The sequence below is a fragment of the Biomphalaria glabrata genome, chromosome 11 (genome assembly GCF_947242115.1).
Source record: "Biomphalaria glabrata chromosome 11, xgBioGlab47.1, whole genome shotgun sequence".
Lineage (NCBI taxonomy): Eukaryota > Metazoa > Mollusca > Gastropoda > Planorbidae > Biomphalaria > Biomphalaria glabrata.
The window spans coordinates 5,073,327-5,097,453 of NC_074721.1; the positions used below are offsets into that span (position 1 = coordinate 5,073,327).

At 35.9% G+C, this 24,127-nt stretch overlaps 1 protein-coding gene across 1 annotated transcript in view; it reads right to left on the minus strand.

The window, feature by feature from the left end:
• LOC106066737 (fibrillin-2-like) overlaps positions 1-24,127 on the minus strand; it is a 66,465-nt gene that overhangs the window by 37,764 nt on the left and 4,574 nt on the right. The window contains exons 4-14 of the mRNA XM_056045471.1: positions 23,173-23,408; positions 21,695-21,958; positions 20,821-20,943; positions 19,089-19,358; positions 17,763-17,889; positions 9,921-10,144; positions 8,047-8,307; positions 7,500-7,637; positions 6,387-6,659; positions 5,019-5,148; positions 3,196-3,413 (exon numbers count right to left, since the gene is read on the minus strand). Coding sequence (XP_055901446.1) covers positions 3,196-3,413; positions 5,019-5,148; positions 6,387-6,659; positions 7,500-7,637; positions 8,047-8,307; positions 9,921-10,144; positions 17,763-17,889; positions 19,089-19,358; positions 20,821-20,943; positions 21,695-21,958; positions 23,173-23,408 — 2,264 coding nt within the window. The remainder of the gene's footprint in view (positions 1-3,195; positions 3,414-5,018; positions 5,149-6,386; positions 6,660-7,499; positions 7,638-8,046; positions 8,308-9,920; positions 10,145-17,762; positions 17,890-19,088; positions 19,359-20,820; positions 20,944-21,694; positions 21,959-23,172; positions 23,409-24,127) is intronic.

Genomic DNA, 24,127 nt, shown 5'->3' on the forward strand with positions numbered 1-24,127 from the left:
GAATATAATCCAAGATTCTTTTCATTATCAGATGTTTACCTTTAGGACCCTTTGATCCCTGCCGTAAACCATTTAACCAGAGAAGACAATTTCTCCGCCTTAGCTAGCACAATGAGCGCCAGCCAGACTTATCAATCTTGAGCAACGCCCATAATATTAACACAGAGGCAAAATGAATACTTTTTAAAATCAAATACAATAGTTTATATTTATTCATGTATGTACAATGTGTGCAGCTTTTAGTGAGAAATTTTATGCTCAGCTTGATGCCCCTCACCACTGGATGCCCCGTGCGGCCCGCACCACCCGCACATGGCTAGCTACGCCACTGCACAACAATATCAATAATCGAAGGATGGGAAAAAATAGAATTGTCAGGGGAAAGTATGACGATAGTGAATGCATTTCTTTTTTGCTAATTAGGTATGAAAGAGGTATATCCCTTTGTTTATATCCGCCAGGTATGAATGTGAACCAGAGGCGTAGCTAGCCACGTGCGGGCCTCATAGGGCATCGTGAGGGATATCCCCAGTATACATAAAGTTCCTATTCCCTTAAACATTCCAGGATAATATACTCTAGATTTAACAGCTTTTGAGATTGGCCTGAAGAATTTACAGATGGCGTTCGAAGTTCGAATACAACCTGTCACTCAAGGATCTGAAAGATTTCAGAATATGGATACAGAGAAATGTGTAGACATCAAGAATCAGCGAAAGTAAAGACAGTGAGGCTTTCAAAGTTGTGATTCTTCCGGAAAAAACCTAAAGGCGATAAAGTGCAAAGAAAAAAAAAAGAATCTTTAACTTTATGGTGTGGTAGATAATCTCGATTGTGCTCCCATGGACACCGATAAAAACTAATTTCGTCAGGAACATAAGACGCTTTCAACTGATTTGACAGTTTCTTCAGAAGCCCCGGACTTTCGAAACAAGAGCATGCTGAACATTGGTGTTTTATAAAAAAGACAAAATTGGTTAGATAATTCAATAGCGTTATCTTGGTTCGCATATTTCTAACATTGTTGCTACACGCGAGTGAAGTTTCTCTAGACTGATGGTAATCTAGAATTATTGTCGTTCAACCATGGGAGTAGCCGGGGCGGGGGGGTCTCGGGGTTCAATGAAATTCCTCCCCCCCTGCGGGGGGATTTTGCGACTGATTTTTTGTTTTGATTTTGTTTACTTTAGGTGGGATTTTAATATTAAACCATCACTTGCCCCAGCGCAGCCAAGGGGGTTTTGAGTTTACAATTCCCTTCCAGGGGGTTTTGTGATTAAACCACCCTTTTATAATAAACAAATAAATAATGCAAACGAAAATCCCCATATTCCAAGAGCTAGCCAAGGGGGATTATGATTTAAAAAACCCCTACACATTTTTTACCTCAATAAAACCACCTCTTCAATATAAGACTAAAGCATACATCCGTCACCAGATTCTATGAGTGTAGCTAAGAGGGGGTTTTGAGTTTTAACCCCCCCCCCCTCCAGCGGGGTTTGAAGCTAAAAACCACCTCTTTAATTTAAAAAAGCAAATTACGCAATCTATGTGCGAAGCCAACGGGAGTTTGAGTTTAAAACCCCTCAAGATGGTTTTGAGTTTAAAATCCCCCTTCAGACAGTTTTGAAGTTGAAAACCCCCCTCTACAATATTATTCTAAAGCAAACTACAGTCACCAAATTCTGTGATGAGCGTAGCTAAGAGGGTTTTGAGTTTATTAATAAAAAAAAAACAACTCCAGAGATTTTTTTAGTTTAATCCCCCCCCCTTCCCAGATGGTTTTGAGGATAAAACTTCCCTTTTCGATATAAAATCTGAAGCAAACTACAGTCACCGAATTCCAAGAGTATGGCCAAGAGAGAAGAGAGATTACACGTTTCTACCAGTCGCTGGGCTCCATTAATAAAGTGCAGTGAATAGCAATCTGCCAAAACTGAAAAAAGACTAAATGTGGCTCAACAAAGATGGCTAAGACGGAGTCAGTTATAGAGTTCGGGTCTCAATCAAGGAAATCCTATACCGAAATGGGAGTCGATCCTTTATTGAGGTTGTGACATGAATTTTGCGGGACATTTTCTCGAATTACGCATACTAGAGTTGCAATGACATGGAGGCCATTACGAGAAAAGCGTAAACAGGGAAATCCTAATATAAATTGGCGCCACACTTTCAGGGAGGACTCAGAGCAGCGGACACCAGGCGAGAAGAGGCTTGAGACATTTCCAGTGATAGATTTTTGTGGAGACAGCTTGCTGTCCAATGCGCCGAACGGCGCTGGAGAATCTAAGTCCTATGTAAGTAAGGTTTTTGAACTAAATTTTTTAATAACAGAATAATGTACTGTGGATACCTCAGAATATGCATTTCTTTGTATTAAATACCGGAAATAGTGCCGCCTCGGATCCCGCTTGGGGGAGCTCACATCGCTCCTCCCAGACCCCTTTGCTGGCAAGGGTATAGTGTCTACAGTTTTATCTTAATAACTCCAGGAAGAACCTTTTCTAGTGTACAATAAACACTAATATATATATATGGCGATGGGAGATCCCCTCCTTAACCCTCCCCGAAAAAAATCCTGGCTACGCCCATGCGTTCAACGATGACAAATTTACGACTCACTAGTTTGGTAATTTTGTCAGTTGAGCAAGAACTATGGGAAAAAGTAGATTTCGATAAAAATTAATACTTTTGCTAGCAAGAAAGTATGTCAGATTTATTTGTAATATCTTATTTGCTTTTTTTTTCGCGCAGTATACTCTAACAAAGAATACACATTCTTTTGGAAAAAGTTTTTTTTTTTTTCAGTATTATTTCGAATTTTTTTTTCATAATGAGGATCTACCGCACCGGGCATCATATACCCTAGCTACGCCACTGGTGAGAACAGATTGAACAGAATACAGGTGCTATTTTTGAAAGCTTAGTTTTCCTTGTATTTGTGTGTGTGTTAGTGAGAGAAAGAGAGAGAGAAAGTTTTGTAGTTAGTTGTTTTCTGGAAGAGGAAGATGACAGGTGTTTGTTTATTGTTATGGAGTTTTCTATAGTTATTAATCTGGTTATTTCCTGGATAGTTGGAGTTTTAGTTGAGAAATTCTTAAAATTATGTTTGGATTTGATAGACGATATTGGCTTGACTGTTTAAACATAACCTTAAAAGACTAGATTATGCAAAGAATAGTTAACACAACTTACTGTGTGATGTATAAGTTGCATTAAAGTTTCCATAATTGCTATAATAGCTGGAGTCAGAAATATATCTAACCAGCATATTATTCCCTGTTGTTCGAATAACACTGGGGATGCCACTGCCACAGTAACGGCCAATGCGACGACTTGAAACACTGCTACCATCATAGATCTCAAAATATCTGTCTTGACAGCGGTCACTAATTATGTAGAATGTTGAGAATCTGTAAAGGCCATTGAATTGATATATAAACTATACTGTTTTAATTTTAAGAATTACTAATTTAATTAGATATTTTAAAAAGACCTATTCACTCATATTTAATTTAATATTTCAAATGACATCTTTTTTTTCTCTCTATTTTGCTCCAAAAGTGGTCATTGTTAAATTGCCATTTTAAATATTTTCTTTTTAAATTATTATTAGTAATATTTTTAAATATGTACTTTTTTTTTGGTTTGTTTACACGATTTTGTATGTTTGTTGTTTTGGTTTTTAATTTGCTTTACGTTTTTGGATAGTTTTTTTTTTTTTTGGTTTATTTTAATGTTTTGGATGGGTTTTATTTTTCAGATTTGAAGATAATTAAATCCAAGCCGAAGCCTCCCACAGTACGGCAGGGGATGGCTTCCGGCAGGATTCAAAGCGGAAACCATCATAACCATCGAACGCTTACCACACGACCAGGCAACCATCCAAGGTAATGATATTTGCAGTCTTGTAGATTTCGATGGCAACAATGTTATGCCGGCAAGCTTTGGACAGACCAATACAAATTAAAAACAAATATAATATACCTGACTGTTTTGTAAGGGACTTAGTTGAGAGACGCACCATAGTTGACAGGCGTAAACGCAACATTTAGTGACATCACGGACAAGGCCGGCATTAGAGCATTGGAACCTATGCGGCCGCAGTGAGCCCGCACTTTCATAGGTCCCGCATGTGTAAATTATTAAATTAAACCATTATAACTTATTTATAATAACAGGGTTTCCACGGCATCCTGATTTTCCAGGGCCTCCTGGAAATCTGAAATTGCAAAATATACGAAAAAGCATGAAAATGTCCTGAAATTATGAAAATCTCTTGACAACTCATAAAAATCTCCTGAAAAAATAGACAAAATTGTCATTTTGGGGTGCCAAACGTACGCACGATAAAAAAAAAACGGCATTTTCCGCTTTCCTTTAATAAAAATATTGCAAACACGAATGTACTTTCTAATACAAAATCTTAATGTTGACATTATGCTTATCCCTAGCCAGACTGGGCTCCGCGCAATCCGTTTTGCATAGGGCCCAGCAATTAATAGGGCCGGTCTTGGTCACGGATAGTAGGGTTTAGCTTGTTTATGTCACCATTCTTCAGCTTGTGTTAGGAATTCAAGATGACAACATCGTATTACGGACAGAGACTCGACTGTGACCTTTATGTATTAAACTTCATTCAAGCATCTAACGGTCTGGACTTAGTTTATCGTGTTATTTTGGTAGGATTAGATCATTGTTAGTTATTGAAAAAAAAATACACCCATACAAGAGACTCAAACATCTTTTGAGCAATCTGCTAAGCCAGATAGCCATCATACAACTCTACGATCAAGCCTATTACAGTTTACAGTCAGAAACAGATTGAAGTCAAAGTTTTCTGTCAAAAACTTTGCATTGTCTCTTTGAAGTCTTCTGCCTAGCTGACCTCTGTTTGATATCATTGATATACTAGTCCAGTTTCACGTAATAATACATGTCGCTTTTATTGTTGAATGTCTTCAGTAGTCCGTTGCTTTGTTCTACTTTAGTCATATTACAATACAATCACAAATTACCTGAGAGATATGATAAAATCCCTTCTCACACTGATAAGCCATGAGCAACTAGCGTTTAGTATCACAAACCAATTATTGTAAAAGTAATTGATGATCGCACCGGTTTCATTGGTAAATATCTTGTTGCAATCTAGGGGAAAAAAGTTTATAGCGGTGTTAACAAACATAATGTAGGCTTGATGCACTATGGGAACATAGTAAACACGATAGATAAATTGGAAAACGAATCTAAATTAATTAATGGCAATGTCTTCGATTCTGAAGATTAAGGATGAGTGCAGTGTTTCACATGACTACGCAAACCCAGTTGCAATTTGCATATTTTCGAGCATTGCGTGCAGACAAAGCCATTGTCCACTGGCGGTCTATTTCTTCTGCCCTGTCTTAAATAATGGTTTTTCTTTGAGTCCTGCAGCCTTTGTGAGAGCTCTCCAACTGTCTCTCTCAGAGGACATCTGCTGCCAGCTACTTTACTCTATGCTAGTGAGGACGAAACGAAATGGCGCCTGAGTTGATCTTTATAGCGCTTACGGGGGGGGGACACCTCTGTTACGCCAACCTCCTTTAATCTAGCCAAAGAAAATATAGCCCTTGGCATGCGCTCGTCTCCGTTGCGGGATAGGTGTCCGACAACAATGTAACATTTTATTTGTTTTGCCACAAATCACAAGTGCTACAACGGCAGTAAAAATCACAAATAATAACACTATAGTCATACTGAAGATGAAAGCAAATGACAAGTAATAATAATAAAAGTAGTAATATAAATTATAATTATAACAATAATAATGAACAACAATACCGCAACGATCAGATCAAGCGATTCGCAAACAGTGAAATTGTTATCTAGCTCTAGTAGCACCTAATTACAATCGAAGCAGCTATCGAATGGTAATTAGTGCTTCTATACTGTCCACACCGCCTCCAGCAAAACATAGTTATTTGTAATGTAATCTTGCCAGTGTGTGCTCATCATGAGACGAAGGCACCTTTGATGGAAGCGTTCGAGGAGCCTTAAATGCTTTCGATAGAGCATCAATGTCCCAGAGCCATACATGAGTGTTTTATTTAAAACTCAACTATCTATAATTAAAGCTTTAGAAGTTAGTGACATTTAACTCTTATTAATCTATTTTAAAAAGCGGAGATTGCATAATTTAATATTTTTGTTTTATATCGAAAAAGGGAAACAATTTCTACATTATTGAGAGATACAGTTATAAAGTGTAGAGTTCTTCCCTCTAGATAAGCTTTGTTTTTTTTGTTTTTTAAGTATTTTTTTTTTCTAAAGCAAATCTGTAACCAATGCAAAAACATTACCATTTATGAGTTGGGATTCGTTGAGATACTGATGTGTTGTCAACTTACCAATATGTTCACATGTTTTATTAGTTCCTTCAATGTAACCGTATTGTTGATCACAGTTACACTCGTAGCCGCCGTATGTATTGGAACATAATGCGTGAGGCTGGCAAGTGTAGGTACCATAGTCACACTCATCAAAGTCGTATTCACAATAAGTAGTAGTCCAGTTAGGATAACAAAAACATTGACCATTGTAGGAGTTGTATTTCTTTGTGTGATCTCTAACACAGCTGGTGCTACGTTCACATTCAGGTCCATATTTCCAGTTGGTGCAATCTATGTTGAAACATGTCACATTTAAAAAAAAAGCTAATACAGGGAAATGAAAATTTATTCGTAACAAAATTAATACTTATGAGTCGACCGAAGAATAAAATCACGGCCAACTCAATGCAAACAAACTACACACATTTTTACTCATTGCTACCTAAAAAATAGCATGTCTGCATTTTTTTTCTGCGGAAAGGGTAGGGCGCCCGGGTTGGCAGAGTGAAGGAGGTTAAAAAGAAGGGTCATCTGTTTCTTTCTTGCTTGACAAAGCAATAATTACGTTTATTTCATTTGTAATTCTGTGTCATCGTCTTCTTTCGTCGCCTTTTTTTCCCCTTTCTTTTCTTTCTACAATCGTTCTACTGATATATAGACAAGAGAGTTCAATTAACTCTTTCTCTCCTAACTAACGATACCAACATTGATTCCACCAGAATGTGATAAATAATTACGGAGAGAAAAGGTTAAAAAAAAAACGACGAAATATTCTAAGAAAAATTAATTTTCTTTTCATTTGTAATCACATCATACATTTTTTTTTAGATACGATTTTGTAGAGTGTGGGATGGCTGCTTTGTCATGTGACTTGCGCTCTAAATTGCGCTCTAAATTGTCATAGTTATAATCCTGAATTCGAACTCCGCCCGCTTCCATTCTCTGTCGTCTTGCAGAAGTCATGGGCTAAAAAGTAATTATCTTCACTTCTGTATAAACGTATAAATTGATGCATTAAAATTGAAAAGCAGTATTCGTCAACATAAATAAATGTATAACGCTGCTGGAACTGAGTAGAACTATACCACAAATGTGAGCTAATTCTCGTAGCTCTTGAGTCCTACATCTTACCGATACATTGGTCACCGGCCAGTTCCTTGCCTATTGGACAATAACACTGATCTACTGGGGAGGTCTTGTTTACTGGCGTATAGTTGACACACATGTGTGAGCAGTTTCTTGTGGTGCAGTTTGTGGAGTTTATATCATCTGAAAAAAATCATCATTTCAAAAGTAACATAAGTGAACCAAGCCAATGAAATCATGCATTTTAAAATGTGCTTTAGAAATAAAAAATAATTTCAAATATCTTTTACAGGAATATTTAATACTTCGTGAGCCAGATTCCATTCTAAAACACAGAGAATAATCTTTAACAAAAAATGTGTTTGTTTCAATTACATAATTTCCAAAATTTCTTATTTTAGTCTGAGAAATGAGCAAAATGTGAAGTTTTAATTTCTATAAGAAAACAGTATGACATCAAAAATGTTTCAGAGGTTAACAACAAAAATAGAGTAAACGTACAACGGTTGGTAATGTCTATATTTGTATAATTCCTGTATTATAAAAATGTATATAAGATAATTATTACATGTAACTATTTGGCATTACTTACAGTTGCAAACGTTGGAGCCCATGATGAGTCCAGGTTTACATCGACACTCGTAGCTGCCTGGTAAGTTGTAACAAAGTGAATAGTCTGGGCAAGGAAAATAGTTCTGGGAACATTCGTCAATGTCTACTGAACAGTCACTGCCTCTCCATCCCGACTTGCATGAGCAGTATCCAGTGGAGCTGTTGCATCCTCTGATGGTGTTGTTGACCACACAGGAACAGGGTGTTGAGCAATTATCATCGTACATGTTGGGAGGACATTCTTTTGTTGTTTTTTTTAAATAAAATTATATATTTCATCATACATATTTATATTTATATATATTTACTCTTAAGCTTACGCTTAGTACATACACACAAAAAGCATAGCCACAGAATTAAACGTTTAAAAAAAGCCTATATACTTCAATAATCAGAATTTGGATTCTTAAATAATTATAGTAAATATTAATTTATACCAATCTATAACTCTTAAATTTGAATCTATATGTAAGCTTTAAATTTAAAACAAAAACTTTCACATAATTTAGAAATAAGGAGCCTACATGACTAGCAAATGTAGGTAACTTTTTAAAGAACTTGTGGATTCGTTCAATACAATCCACTAGCTGTTAAACTCGCTGAGTGGAGGAGTATCATAATGATGAAAAAAAAAAGATCCTGTCACCTTGTGTTTACTCAATACAAAAAGACATCTAAATCGCATACATCATATTTACCATTACTAGACCAATAATACATGCCTATCACAAATAAGACAGTTAATATATAAGCTCTACAAGCTTATATTTTCTTTATAACTTTCTAATATATAGGGCCTATTGATCAATGATTAATGTTTAGATTTTCAATAGACAAGAAGGCCTCACAATATAAGAACGAGTTGAAATATTTGTAAAAAAAACATTTAAAATATTTTTGATAAGTCGCTTAGTCTTTTTACAAAAATGTCTTTTTATTTCATAACAAAAAAACGACCAAAGAACAAGTGGATCCGCTGGTGTTTCTGTTACAATAACTTTTTTTTCTTCTCGGAAGAGTGGGGCGCGGTCGAGTGAAAACGTTGAATCAGGAACTGTCCTGGCTAGGATCTTGTGTATTGTGTAAATCTTTTCTTCACTTAATTAGTCTAAACTAGCCAAGGGACATAACAATGAACAATGATATACGTAATCAAGAATGATGAGGAATTCAACTGGTATTTATTTTCAGATGGGGATGATCGTCTTGTCTCACTATCCGTCGTGCACTTAGCAGTCTCTATCAATCTCTTTCTTTCTCTAAGTCCTATCCATATTGTTCTCCTACATGTACGCCATTCGTAAGTCTTGACTAAATCACTACTTTTACTGTCGCTAAATCCAATGCACAATATATTTATCTATAAAACTAACATCATCTCTAAATTAAACTAGGTCACTATAGAACCAATTAATATAAAAAGTAGCATGTCATTATTTAAATTGCTACCTAATTAACGAGGAACTCTATCCTAGTTGAGTTTGTAATTAGGGGATAGAAAGTTGAAGTAAAAAAAAAAAGATGTGCAGTTTCAAGTAAGTTGTATATGCTTACATTTTTGAAGATGATATTTCATTTGTGTTCCTACATATACTAACTTATCAAGTTGAATGTCAGTATATTTGTTAATGAAGGTTACGTTAAATTTTGTTTAGCAAATAGCTTTTTTTTCAAGTTTTATTCACGGTTAAGTTGGGCTAGCAGTTTGGAGCTACGACCCTACGACCGTGTATCAAAATACATTAGCACTATCTTACGGCGTCCTATATAATAAATATCATTGATAAGCTCATACGCTACCAAGCAACACTTAAAATATACACACCTATTGGGTTAGTAAATGAAAAATCATACCGTGTGTCCAAAACGAGGCAGTGAATCCAATGAAAGGACCCCTGTAGTCACAAGAATCTTGGTATTGTACAATTAACATTTCATTGCCAGACGTCCTTACTAAATTTGGACTAGGCCAAGAGGTTCCTCGCCATATTAAAGTAGCATTCGTGGTATTACCATCAAAGATGTGGATATTGGTTAAACACCAGGAGTAATAGTTTTTCAAGCTCATGGTCAGAAACCTACTCGTAGACAAAAATATTTAAATTACATACACATATATTAGCCTAAAAGACCATGTTTAAACTAAATAAGCCGAGCGTTATGATTCATAGCTCGTTGGCCACGCTGAAAAAACTCTAGATTGACCGTTATATTTTTTCAAAGTAAAATAATAAAATTAAATTTGACTAGAGAACGAAAAATTTTTTATCTTAAACGGGCTATACGTCTTCAAGTATTTTCGCATGTAGGTATTAGTCATTCAAGAGTTCAATAAAATAAAGAAGCCATCATTCGAATATTACTACGTCTAGTAGATTTATACATTTGCTTAATAGATAATTTTTTTCCGAATTAAGGGGGTTTGGTGGCGGGGAATGTCTCTGGGTAATTAAAAAAATGTAACATTCATTAGTTAATAAGAGAAAACTAATCGCTCTATGACAGGCATGTCAAACTCATTTAGGTGTATTGGCCACATAAAAAACTTACTATGACCTAAAGGACCGCAGCCAAAAATCAGTTAGAAAACATAGCCAAATAGTTTTATGTACATTATAAACCATACAATAGAATATAATATTTTTACGAATCTCACTATCCAGGCTCTCTGCAAACTGCACCATACACCACCAAATTAAAGAACTTGACAACTCAGGGCTCCAAAATAACGTAAAGGTTTAATGTCCATAAATAGCAGCCAATACTGTACAATTGGCAGCACGTAGAACAGTACAAATAGCTCTCCGTTAATCGCCGTACCGCCGTATCAACTCTAACACAGGCCTCTCCATCTCGTTCCGGGTTTGCACTGGGTTCAACAGTTCAGGACTGACTTCACACACTTGGGCTCGTTGTGTCGGACTCGATCACAGACCAAGATCAAGACGCCGTTCGTCTCAACTGTACTTGACAGTACTCCGCACTGAACCGTCGTAATGCTCCGTACAGAACCACACCGTTGAACTGTGCTGTAGTCGACCGTGTTCTGAACTCCTGTCGTGAACCCGCTTTCTGAACTGTCTTGACTGCGACACCTCGGCTCTTTGTATAGGGTCCCTACTGGCCTTCTAGAACCGGACAGAACGCCGCTCGACGTTTCTAGGTGGTCAGATGACTACAACTCTCGTGACGCTCCTGAGCTCTGTTCACGACGTCGATCCTTCCCGAACCATCATGTTGACATTCGTCTCGGCCGACCGTCGTAACTCGTCACGGTTGACCGCTCGTCTAGCGCTGGCCTGGGGCGTTTTGCGTCGGCTGACTACACGCATACCACTACCACCATCTGTGCCACCACCAGGTTTATAACAATATCAATGGAATAACTGTCCCTTAGTTATTATTATAATTTTGTTAAATAAAAATTTCTATCACTACGCATTATTTTCGTTGCCCTGATGCTTGACATCTTTTATGGGATACAAGTTTATTAATGTCAGGTTGAAGTTTGTTTGCCACTGATTATTTCATCACTGATGACAAATTTTGATCAGATAATCTCGATCGGGGAGGTGTTTTTGTAGCTTTCATTATAAAAAAGCTGTTCATAGAGATAAGTGGTTGCAAACATAGCTAGAAGTAAGGCTGCAAATTTCTGCAATTCAACGTACAGTTCATGTAAATAACTGTACACATTTTGTCACAGCCACTTCTATATATTTCGCTTTCAACAAAGAATCTGACTGCAAGTCTATCAGCACTAGTTGCACATTATTAGCATCATTTTCAGGAGTAAATGAGAATTGAGATACAAACAACTAAAATTCTTGATGATATGAAACGAAGTCACGAAAACGGTCATTGAAAGCATCTAATAACGATTCCAGGCGTAGGACATATTTAGCAAATGTTGCAGTCGTATTTAATCTTTTTTAGTTCCTGACACGTTGAGAAGTGAACAGGATTTTCTCTTGATTTTGATTTATTCACAGTTGTAACCTTGCTTGAAAGCACTTCACATCATTTCACGCAGTTTTGACAATTTTGTCTTTACCTTGAAATTTCAAATTCAAGTCTTGCAGTTGACCAGTGAGATCAAGTGCAAATGCCAAATCCTGAACCCTTTCAGCAGTTTGGAAATGTAGAACAGGTTCACCTTTTATGTTCAGAAACAATACAATTTCCTCACGCAATGCAAAAAATCTCTCTTCATTACTTTATTTCAGGAGAGCCAGCGGACTTTTGTGTAGTAGGAAAACATTGAAAATTGGCGATGATTTAAGCCACGGTCACGGATAAAATTGATAGTATTTGAAACTGGTCTTAACACATATTGGAACTGTAACTGATTTGCGCACAATGCTTCTTGGTGAATGATGCACTAAAATGAGCAAATTTAAAATTAGCATGTTTCTCTAACTTTGCAAGCATGTTTTGCACTAACACCATTTCTAATCCCAATCATGGTTGGTGCGCCATCCGTTGATAACTAGCTAGCTTTATCAAACGTAAATTGTACTGCAATTTCACCTCCTGTAATCTCTCAAAAACCTGAACCTGGCTTAACTGATGACTTATAATGAATATCTAATTGATCCAATAGTTTTGTAAAGGGCCAATCTCTTATTCCTCTCTTATTCCTAAAAAAAAATTCCGTAATTTTTTTTTCGTTCGGTTAAGTGCTTTATAGTATTGGGTTGGCACTACAGTTCACGCGATAATATGAAAAACTACTTATTATGTCCAACATATATGCATACAAAATAGATTTTTTCTCTTGAAAAAAATAGTAACATTTTTTGTGAGTAAATATAGTACTTAGTATAACAGAACTTAAATAACTTAATAAAAATGTAAAAATAATATTTTTGACAAAAAATCTACAACCGTTTGTATAAATGTGTTAAAAAATATGGTGAATGTATAACTCCCCCAATAAAGAGCCTCTCGTGTTTCTTACTATTAATACTGAGTAGTTGTAAAAGTGGTGTGTTTTTATGACAAAACAGCTTGTATAAGTGACTTTAAAAATTAGATTTTTCGCTTTCAGAAAAGAAAAAAGTAGCCGTTGCATCAGAACTTTTGAATGGTCTAAAATATTATGATGTCGGATTTTCACTATTTTTTTCTAGTTTACGAGATCTAAACGGGACGGACGGACATTCCACACAAAACTAATAGCGTCTTTTTCCCTTTCGGGGGCCGCTAAAAAAAGAAACCAAAATAAATAATGAATTGTTTTTAAATTTGGAAAGATATAAAACATTTTAATAGAGGACGCATACCACGGTAAATAAAATACTAAGCCACACAGTGATCAATCAAATGTTTTGTCACATAAAGCCACTTTAGTGCGTGTTAGGAAGAAGGGGAAAAATATTAATTTTCAAAGAACTTATCCTAGAAACGTTCAAAGTTATAGAGATACATAATTTGAAAATAATAGAGTGATCTCATTTGTATAAAGCAAAGGTTAGCATTGGAAATTGATCTGTGCATTGTGTAAGAGTTGGGATGGAGTGTAGGATGAGTGTACGTTTTGTTTATTTGTTATGAGTTGGACTTGGAAATAGTTTTTAACAACGGCAATTTTATTGAGTGGAGGATCTGTGTGTTGGGCCAGAATTCAGTATATCATCTGGTCCTGGTTGTATGTGGGCTGTTATGATGAGTTTGTTTAGTTTTCATTCTTAATAGTTGCAATAAGATCCCAGTTTCGATGGGGAGGACATGCAGTTCGTATGCCAGAAAATCGCCTTTCCCAAATGACTTCTTTATGGGTAGATGTGTACTGGAAAGCGCACTCAATGGGGTCAACACAGCGTTACAAAAACACCCTTAAGAGCTTCCTCAAAGAGTATGATATTGACATTCTCGACTGGAAACACTAGCTCTCGATCGCTCCTCGTGGCGTGAAGACGTGAGTGTCGGAGTCTCAAGATACGAAGCAAGGAAGAGGCTATCATGAAAAAACGCAGAACCAACAAAAGGTATAGCCAATTACCCAAGCCATGTGTGTGGCGGCTTTTTAAAGCGAGAATTGGACTTAACAGCCATCTTTGAAAAATATCTACATGATTTGATTTGGTATCATAATGTAACTAAACTCTATGTAGTGTAATCATTAATGGATCCTAGCAACACGTTTTATAGCGGCCCCCGTAAGGGAAAAAAGCCGCTTTTAGGTTTGTGCAAAATGTCCGTCTGTCCGTCTTTCACACTCAGATCTCGAAAACTAGAAGAGATATGAAAAACATTATTTCGCCATTAAATGCGGCTTGAAAAGTTTAGGTGCAACGGCTACTTTTGGTTTTCTAAAAGCAAACCATTTAGTTTATAAAATTAATTATGCAAGCGATTTTTTCATAAAAATACACCTATTCTAAAACAATTACGTAAATGTAAGGGAGGCAATGTTATAATATGCTAACAGAGATGAACTAATTTTGTGTATTTTCAGTATCACTAAGACAAATATATTTATAAAATGTACAAGAAATGTTTACAACAAATATAATTAATAGTTAAAGTTTTTTTTTCTGATCAACTAGCTTCTAAAATTAAAAGAAAACATTTCTGTTTGTTTATAAAGGCTAATAATGCACTTTGTATGTAAATATCACGCACATTTTTTAAAATGGACTTTTTATGCAGCGACTTTCGTGCAGTAACGTAACGTCGCAACATGTTATGGTGCTAAACCAATTCCTTAAACTTTTTCTAAAAAATCAGATTTTATTTATTTTTTGTGTAGTGCCCCCATCCGAATAAAAGAATCTTATTTTTGTGCGTTTTGTCTGTTGGTCGATCTGTCTGTCACGATTAGATTAACAAATAACACTAAAGGCTATTGTAAATCTGATTTGACATTTCATTTTTCATTCAGAAATATTGCAATAGTTTTATCTATAATAGATTGTTCCGGATGTTTTGTGAAAAACAAATCAATGCCAACGAATATTTGTTTGCTCTTCTAACTTATATTTAATTTCCATACTTAAACGTTGCAATAAATACATGATCTTTATAACATTGTTCCGGTTTTTTAATGTAAATAGCATATAAATGCTAAATAAAAATATCTATACTGATTTATATTTCATTAACTATAAAGTTGTTCCGGATATTGTTTTATAAAAAATAAATTATGTCAAATTATTGTTTGAAATCGCATAATTGACTAATATTACACATATATTCTTTGACACTACGTCACTATAGTTTATTTATCAATATCAATTGTTCCGAATTTTTAACTTAAAACAATTTATGTCAAATGACTTTATTTTTTTCAAAAATATTGACAATAGGCTGTTCAGGATTTTAAAATAAGAAAGTAATTTACTAGTAACGATTATTGAAAATCACTTTTTAGACTTATTTTACAGTTAATTTTCTTGCCGAAACATAATAAAAATTGTTTAATCAGTAAAGAATTTTCCGGATTTTGTTTCGAAAAAGAAATCGACCTACATTACCTTAATTTTCTTACAAATCGTCGCCAAAAATAATCCGTATTTTATATGAAAAATCTAAAAAAGCTTAAAATGTTTGAAATCCCTCTTCTAATAAATAAACCAAATAATTTTCTCATTTACAAAAATTGGTTGTTCCGGATTTTTAATGAAAAATATTTTAACTCTATGTAAAATCGCACTTTTCTCTTACACTACATTTAACTTTCTAGCTAAAACTTTAGAAAATCTAATTATCGTTAATATTATGTTCTGATTGTTAAGGAAAACAACTTCCTAACACCAAAGAATGATTTGAAAATCTCTCCATAAGGCTATGGTACATCTAATTTTCATAACAGACAATCCCACAAATTTAATTAACGGCATTTGATTAATCTGGAATTCTTATTTTCTCTCACTATAAATATATAAACATATATTATAGAAACTTAAAACTAATGCGATATTTCGGAAGGGAAATTAAATTTTAATCAGATTTTCAATAGCTTTTAGTCTTTTTTTTCCTCGCTATTAACATGACGGACAGACAGACTGACTAGCACATCAAATGAAATGCTAAAAGAACTCACTCGGTGCACCAATGTCTATGAACCCTCGAGAAGGTGCTCGTATAGAAGACATTTTTTAGTCTAACTAGGCCGTGTGACATAGTGGATTTTTTTCCTTTGACGTCATATGGAGTTAATTCTTTAAATGAAATGCTAAAAGAAATCACTCGGTGCACCAATGTCTATGAACCCTCAACAAGCTGCTCGTATAGATGATTTTTTTTAGTCTAACTAGGCCGTGTGACGTAGTGTTTTTTTTCCTTTGACGTCATATGGAATAAATTCTTTAAATGCTAAAACAACTCGGTAGTAATGTTTATTGAACTTCGTAATGTGACTCGAATTTTAAAAAGACATAATAGCTAGATTTAGATCAAATCTAGATTTTTTACACTAGATCTAGATTTTTTTTACACTAGAGCTAGATTTTTAAAACTCGATTTAGATTTAAGTTCTAATTAAAATCATTGTAGAATCTAGATCTAGAATTTCTTGGTCTAGTTTAGAATGTTTGTTGTTTTACATGTTTTGGATGCTCCTGCAGAGTTGTAGTCCAAAACTCCCGCAGGACGACGGGGGATGGGAGTGGGCAGAGTTTGAACCTGGGACCATCGATGAATCCGAACGACAGTCCAGCGCGCAAACCGCACTATCAGACAGCCATGATTTAGACTAGATCCCAAATAAATATTTTATATCTAGATCTAGCAGATATAGATATTGTATTGAGAGTGCTAAATTAGAGGTTTAATTTAGTTAGATCTACATCCTCATTCTAGTTTCATTTAAATGAAAATGCTAAATACCAAAATATTATCAAAATCGCTCTTCTGATATATTGTACATATCGGCTAGTTGTCATTCCGTAATAGGCTATTAGTTTGTAACCAGTTTGTCATTAGGTTAAGATCAATGCCTGGTCGTGCGGTTAGCGCGCAGAACTTATTATCTCTACGGTCTCGGTTTCATACACTGCTCGATGCCATCCTCCGTCGACCAGCGGGAGATTTTACATTAAAAATTATTTTTTTTACAACGCCAAATGTATCTTTGAAACATTATTACTTTTAACAATCAGAACAAAATCACGTCTTGAATATTCCTTGCGAATATGCGATCCGACATGGATCCGTCTCCCACGGGGGACGCCTCTGAGTTTGTGTGGCAACATAAACTCTCTTTGTAATCTTTTTTAAAAATGTAATTACAAGCAGAAATACATTTTAGACAAAATGTAATTTCAAATTATATCGTAATTAAACATAAAGCTTTTGGCAAAACTTATATCCTCATTATGATTACGATTTTTATAATTTTATCAAAAGCGCAGTTACTTTACAGTATTTAAGGTTTGGGGTCGGCACATGGAGGGAAATAGTAAAAAGGGGTCGCCGAGCTAAAAGGTTTAGAACCGCTTGTTTAGTTTCCTTTTGTAAACAATGTAAAACTAACTACTATCTGGCATCCTACCATTAACATTGTGCGGCGTCACATATATCCACACCGAGCCTATTATCTAAAATCGCACACAGCCCACCGGCACCTTTATAGTTAAAAGACCAGTGTTCCACAAATTTACTCTTAGGGTCGCATCTACACCCCTAAAACCCAGTTATATACAGTTAGGAGCGTACGTCGCATTTTAGACATAGAAAAACACTCTTCTTTACCTTAAAGAAATGACATGTCCCACTGGAGCGGATATTGTCCAGTTGCAGTCTTGGCTAACTTTGTGATCAGCTAAACGAGTGGTGGAATTAATTGTTCCTAAAGTTGCTGTCAAAATTTTTCCGCATTCTGAGTAAATAGAAGAATGTAGCATCTGATAAGGAAATGTACATTTGCATATCGTTGTTTATGTAGTAATACCATGTAATAATACCATGGTTTTGCGTCGTTAAAATCTTAGTTCTCTCAGAAGTTATATATTATGACCCTGCCTCCATTGTATGTCGAGTATTGCAGCATTTGTGAAGAACCATCAGAACTCTTTTGGAAATAGAATACAAAAGAAAAATTTAATTTCCCAAGTTAAAATCATAAAACCAGGGAACACACGATGTACACACAATAAAATTCAAATTCAATAACTAATGGATTAATTCGCAGAAGTAGACATAGCACCCGATAATAGTATCAGACTGATTTGATCCTTGGTAATGGACACATATTTGCGAATCTTAGACGCTAACTTCAGAATTAAAGCAGATCCTAGCAATGGAATAGAGTTTCTATGGGGAAAATCCTAAGTATCCACTATAAAGACCGCATCTCAAACGAGGAGATTAGAGACAGAATCACAACAGCAATCGGGATCCAGGATGAAATGCTGGCAACTGAAAAAAACAAAAACTAAAACTTTTTGACCATTGCTAATCTCGACAGGTCTGGGAAACCACTAATTCTTGACCTGCATGGTGACATACATACACTGTGCAGAACAGCAGGGTTTCCAGGGCTTTTGCAGAAAGTCTTTCCAGTGAGCTTTGCACAATCAAGTTCTATAAACAGTTCCGCTAATGATTTCTGCATAAGACGGTGCGCAAAATATACATGCACGTCTATTCATTTTTTCTACTCTTTAATTGAGAACAAAGAAACATGTTAGTCGATTGCGGGAATTTCCGCTGAAGCGGAATTCAAAATAAAAAGACGCATGCCAAATTTAATTTTAACATTATTATATTTTGAAAAAATTATAACAGTTAAACCAGAATTTTCTTTGTGTGGCCAATTAAGGAGTTACTTTAAAAATTATACATAAACTGTCAAATTTCTTTAAAAATCATTCCAACAATTCTCCTAATACCTGTCAATTTTCCAGTTTCCACGTTGTTATTTTTTTTTACTTTTTGAACCCATGAAGAGTTTGCAAGCTAATAGGAGGAATTTATTTTATTTTTGTAATAATAAAAAGTTTGGGAAGGACGAACTAAGAAAAATGTTAACAGAGAATAGTAAATTGAAGGTTAAATGTGATTTTTTAAGACATTTACCATCACATGTTGTTTCGTTCACTGGCTCATAACCTGGAGAACATCGACATTCAAACGATCCAAAAGTATTATAACAACTGGCATGATCTATCTCCAGGACACAAGGCTTCTTTATAAGCCTGCACTCATCAACATCTTCTTCACAGTAAGTGGATTGCCAGTTCAGGAAACAGTGACATAGGCCATTGGTTTTGTTGTATGATTCAGTCCTGGATGGATTACACAGAGTCTGGTGGGCGCAGTCATCTCCGTAGTACCAGTCAGAACAATCTGGACACAAAAAAGTTACCTTAAGAGATACCTATTAATGTGTTTAGTTAAAGTAAAAGTAAAGTTACCCCTTTAGACATTGCGATCTATAGGGCATGCCCTGGCTATAATTCAAGAAACAGAAATGGAAAGGTGGTTTGATTGCTGGGACAAGTCCCAAAAAGCCCGTGGAGTCTGGGAGCGCATGAGGCGCCCTGACCGCACTTCCCCGTGGTGGAGGCTGTCTAGGCTTGAGCAAGCTATTATAGCACAGTGAGGGATAGGCCACTGTCCTGTTGGCTCATATTTCTCACGGCTATGGCCAAATTTTGATTCGCGGTGCCCCCGCTGCGGGGAAGAAGAGGAAACCATGCCTCATATTCTGTTTGACTGCCCCAGACTTGCTGATCTCCGCCTCCACAGGTCTAGGAAACCCAAAATTCTCGACCTGTATGGTGACATATACGCATTACGCAAGACAGCAGGGTTTCTGTCCAGGGCTTTTGCAAGAGAGAATTTAAGCCTCCCAAGCCCTCAGTCAAATGGAGTTTGATGATAATGATGATGAAAGGGCAGATTCTTGTTAAGGCCATATGTGTCTTTAACCAACGGTTAACAACCAGGCAGGGTGTCATGTGGTCGGCACAAGGATAAACCGCTTTTAATTTCCCCAACTAAAGAGTTGGGTAAACCCAAAGGGGCCCTAAAAATCATGAAATTTAAAATCCTAGTCTTCGCCAAGATTTGAACCCAGGACCCCAGGTTCGGAAGCCAAGCGCTTAACCACTCAGCTACCGCGCCCCCTTTTAGTTGATAGATATAATTTAATATTCACTCTCTTTATATTCTACTAAGAACAAAACTACTGACCGGAAAGAGTAGAGGGACTTTATAAGGCGAACTGTCGCAGCACCCTACGACGAAAGTCAAGGAACAGATGAGATGAGATAGTGTATGGCAAAGGCGCGAAAACATTAATCTGTTAGGCCCCTAGTTTATAGTATTAGTTAGTTAGAGACGCACCATAGAAGACGCATATTGAACGGGACTAGCGACGCTTGGGATATTTTGGGTTAGAGACAGGAAAAATCAGTTAGCGATAGAATTCTCTAGGGTAAAGACGTGTTTAGTTGACAGAGACTTTTAATGTGGCCTTTTTCTTAGAATAAATATCTTATGAATTGTTCATCAGTGTTAACCGCATCTCTTCACTAGTTAAATAGATGTCTTGTTTATTCTGTATTGTTGATCAACTACATTGAATACACCCGAACAATAAAACTCAAACGCTTGCAGAGTAATTGATTGAAATTCAACAGTCATCTATAGTTGACCTCAAGACAGCCTGAACAAGGCCATCACAGTTTACAAATTTGCCTTTTCCCCCCTCTGTTTTCAAAATCATGAAATACATCTATACGTATTTGTTTTAGATACTATGAATTTGATTAGTCTGTGTTCGCTTGAAATATAATTTACTTACCAACACATGTTGTATCATTAGTAAGCTTCATTCCCTTTGGACAGTAACATGTTTCTATTGTTGGATTTGTTTCAGACAGGCCACAGTAATGAGAACACTGTTTTTGGGTGCAGTTCTGGAGCTCTTCAACACAAGAAAAGCAGAATTACAATTACAAATTGTGATGCACCCAAACGCCAATTAACTGGTCTGACAATTTTGCCCAACATATTTTTCTTGAGAAAAATATCAATGAGGTACTTGTAACAGACTATGTTAATTTAATATTGAAAGTTTTCTTATTTTAAATGTTCTTTTTCCGTCCTTTTTTTAAGAATAACAGTCTCAATGGCGGCTATTCTCATGAGAACGATAAGTGGTTCCTGAATTTTAGCTCCGAGACTTTTTTTTTTACTGTATGGAGCACTGATGCTTTTTAATCTTTTTTATCCAATTGTATTTTCAATATTTTCAATTTCTTTTAGGAATATCTTTTATAAGATGTAGATATACATTTTCACTTGCTAGAAACACTAGCACATATTTCCTAATCATCTATTATAATGTTTGTTTTGTGTCGCGTAGTAGTCAAAAGTATCCTTTAATATTTGAGGCATCATATTAACATGCTAGTACTAAGTGTAACTAATTTCGAAGATGTTTTATAAATATAGCATTGATGTAGCTTTAAAAAACGACCAAACACAAAGTTCAAGTAACTTTGCTTTGAAAACAAAAGAAAATTTTAAAAATATGTATAGCCCTGTGCTGTCTTTGGCTAAACCATGTTTACACCTGTACTCAGAGCCACTAGGAATATTAACACATTTGTCGTAAAGATCACTTTGAAATCAGAGGAGAATTTTTTAAATATGTATCAAAGTTGAAACATTACCTTCACATTGCCCAGTGCTGTTTTTGGCTAAACCAGGTTTACACCTGCACTCATAGCCTCCAGGAATGTTAACACATTGGTCGTAAAGATCACTGCAAATATTTGGATCTTGGCAGTGGTCAACAAGGAGTGAGCAGTCCAGGCCTGTCCAGTTAGCATTACACATGCAATGCCCATTTATGTTATGGCAGTAATCAGTATTCGCTTGGATGCAAGAGCAGTTTCTGTCACAAGTTTCAGAACCATAAGTGAACGGTTCACAGTCTAGAGTAATTTAAAACAGTTTGTTCATTGACATTGTAAACAAGAAAAACATAAAAATACTATTAAAAAAACAAATCTTATATTAAACGTAGTTGCATCAATTAGCTTGGATCAGTCATGTAATTAAATTTGTAATAGATCTAGACAAACAATAATAAATCTGCGCGATTAGAAATATTTGTATCAATTGTTAGGGCAATTTCAACTTTTAGCTTTCTCGGTGCGCTATGATCCTATCACTTGTCTGCACTAGTTGGGAAGGGGTAGGGGGAGAAAGAAGGGGATATCTGGGTGATCGCTTTTTAAATAGTAAGTAAATTTTCCCTTTCAGACCTTTCGATCTAAAGTTAGGTAGGCCTACCCATTAGAATTAGGCGCCCAAAACCTTCCGAAATATAAAATCCAAGTCTTCACTGAGATGCCAACACAGGACCCCAGGTTCGGAAGCCAGGCACTTACCACTCAGCCATGCTTTTTAAATGCATTTATATAAAAAAAAAGTGAGCGACCTGAATTCAAAGTCGAGGGCTAAATTTTCCTCAGTCTCCTCAAGGTAATATAGAAGTTCCTCTGCCAGCAAATCAGTTATTAAAATAGAAGTGTTTTTTTTTTAAAAGTTATTCATTGTCAGTTTCAAACTTTAAAGCGGCGACCTACAAAGTATAAAGGGGGCTTATTCAACTTATATCACCATATCATTCAAGTACAATTTCTTTCCCTTATTCGAAATGCCAAACAAACGAATTAATTACCAATAGTTAATTAACTAATTTGTTTTTTTTTTTAAATGAATTGGTTCTTGTATTGTTAGCTAAAATAAGTAATTGTGGAACATTTTACCTTGATCCATATTTGGGTGTGGGAGAAATGACGTGTACAAACTTTTACCGGACAGACAGAGTAAGTTGATATAAGCTTTGTAATTTAAAAAAGAAGTCGTTTTAGGCCTGTTAGTAACGTTTTCATATTATTTCTTTCATCTACCCGTTCGTGAAACATAACATAATGAAAAAGGATTAAGTATTAATTAAGTATGTTTGTATGTAGGCCTATGTGTGTTTGTGTTTTTGTGCGTGTGCGCGCGTACACGCGTGCGTGAGTGTGTATGTACGCGTGTGTATGTATGTTTGCATCTACACATACAGATAAAGCAGAAAATGACTGCTAGATATATTAATAGATCCATATATTCTTCAATGTGTTACCATACTGACCAATGGCTCTGTATGAAGCACTGAACCCAGTTCTTGAGCCTGAGCTGTCAGATGTAAAAACTACTGTCATGGTATTGCCAGTAGATCGAATTAGAATATTCAGTGTGCTTTCTTCATTACTGTAACCACAGTATATCTCGCCTATCCGTGGATATTGTTGACTGGATCCATCAAAGAATGTGACAGAATCCATACAGTTTTGATCCCCGTATCTATCTAAGTCTAAGCGACTAAATCTGTTGATAGAGAAAAACAACAAAAAAATATATAAAATACTTTTTAAAAAAAGCTTTACATTAAGCGTATTTGTATCAATTAGTTTCGATCAATATTGTAATTAAATTTGTAATAGATCTCGAATAAAATAGTAAATCTGTGCGATTAGCGCAATTTCATGCTTTTAGCTTTCCACCTCCGATGCCTAAGGCGGATCTTTAAAATAAGGTGGCAAGATAAGATAACCAATGAGGAAGTGCTACAAAGAGCAGGATGCCAGGACATCCGCTCTGTTATCAGCAGCAGACGCCTAGGCTGGCTTGGCCACGTTCGTAGAATGCCAGTAGGTCGACTTCCACAGGACATCCTGTATGGCGATCTAATAGAAGGCAGGAGAGCCGCTGGTCGTCCACTTTTACGTTATACGGATGTATGCAAACGCGACATGAAGCTCTTCAAAATTGACACTGGCAACAGGGAAGAGGTGGCACTGGACAGATCCACATGGAGAGAGAGCATAAAGGAAGGGTCACAGATTGCAGATGTCATACACAACAGAAGCAGAAAGAAGGGTGAAAATGCAACGGCGCCTGGTGATTATATATGCCCAACCTGCGATCGCAGCTGTGTATCAAGGATTGGCCTCTTTAGTCACACAAGAAGTTGCAAAGGGAAAAGATCGTCTCTCGAGACGTAAAATGCCACAGAGAGAGAGAGAGCTTTCTCAATACTCATTGAT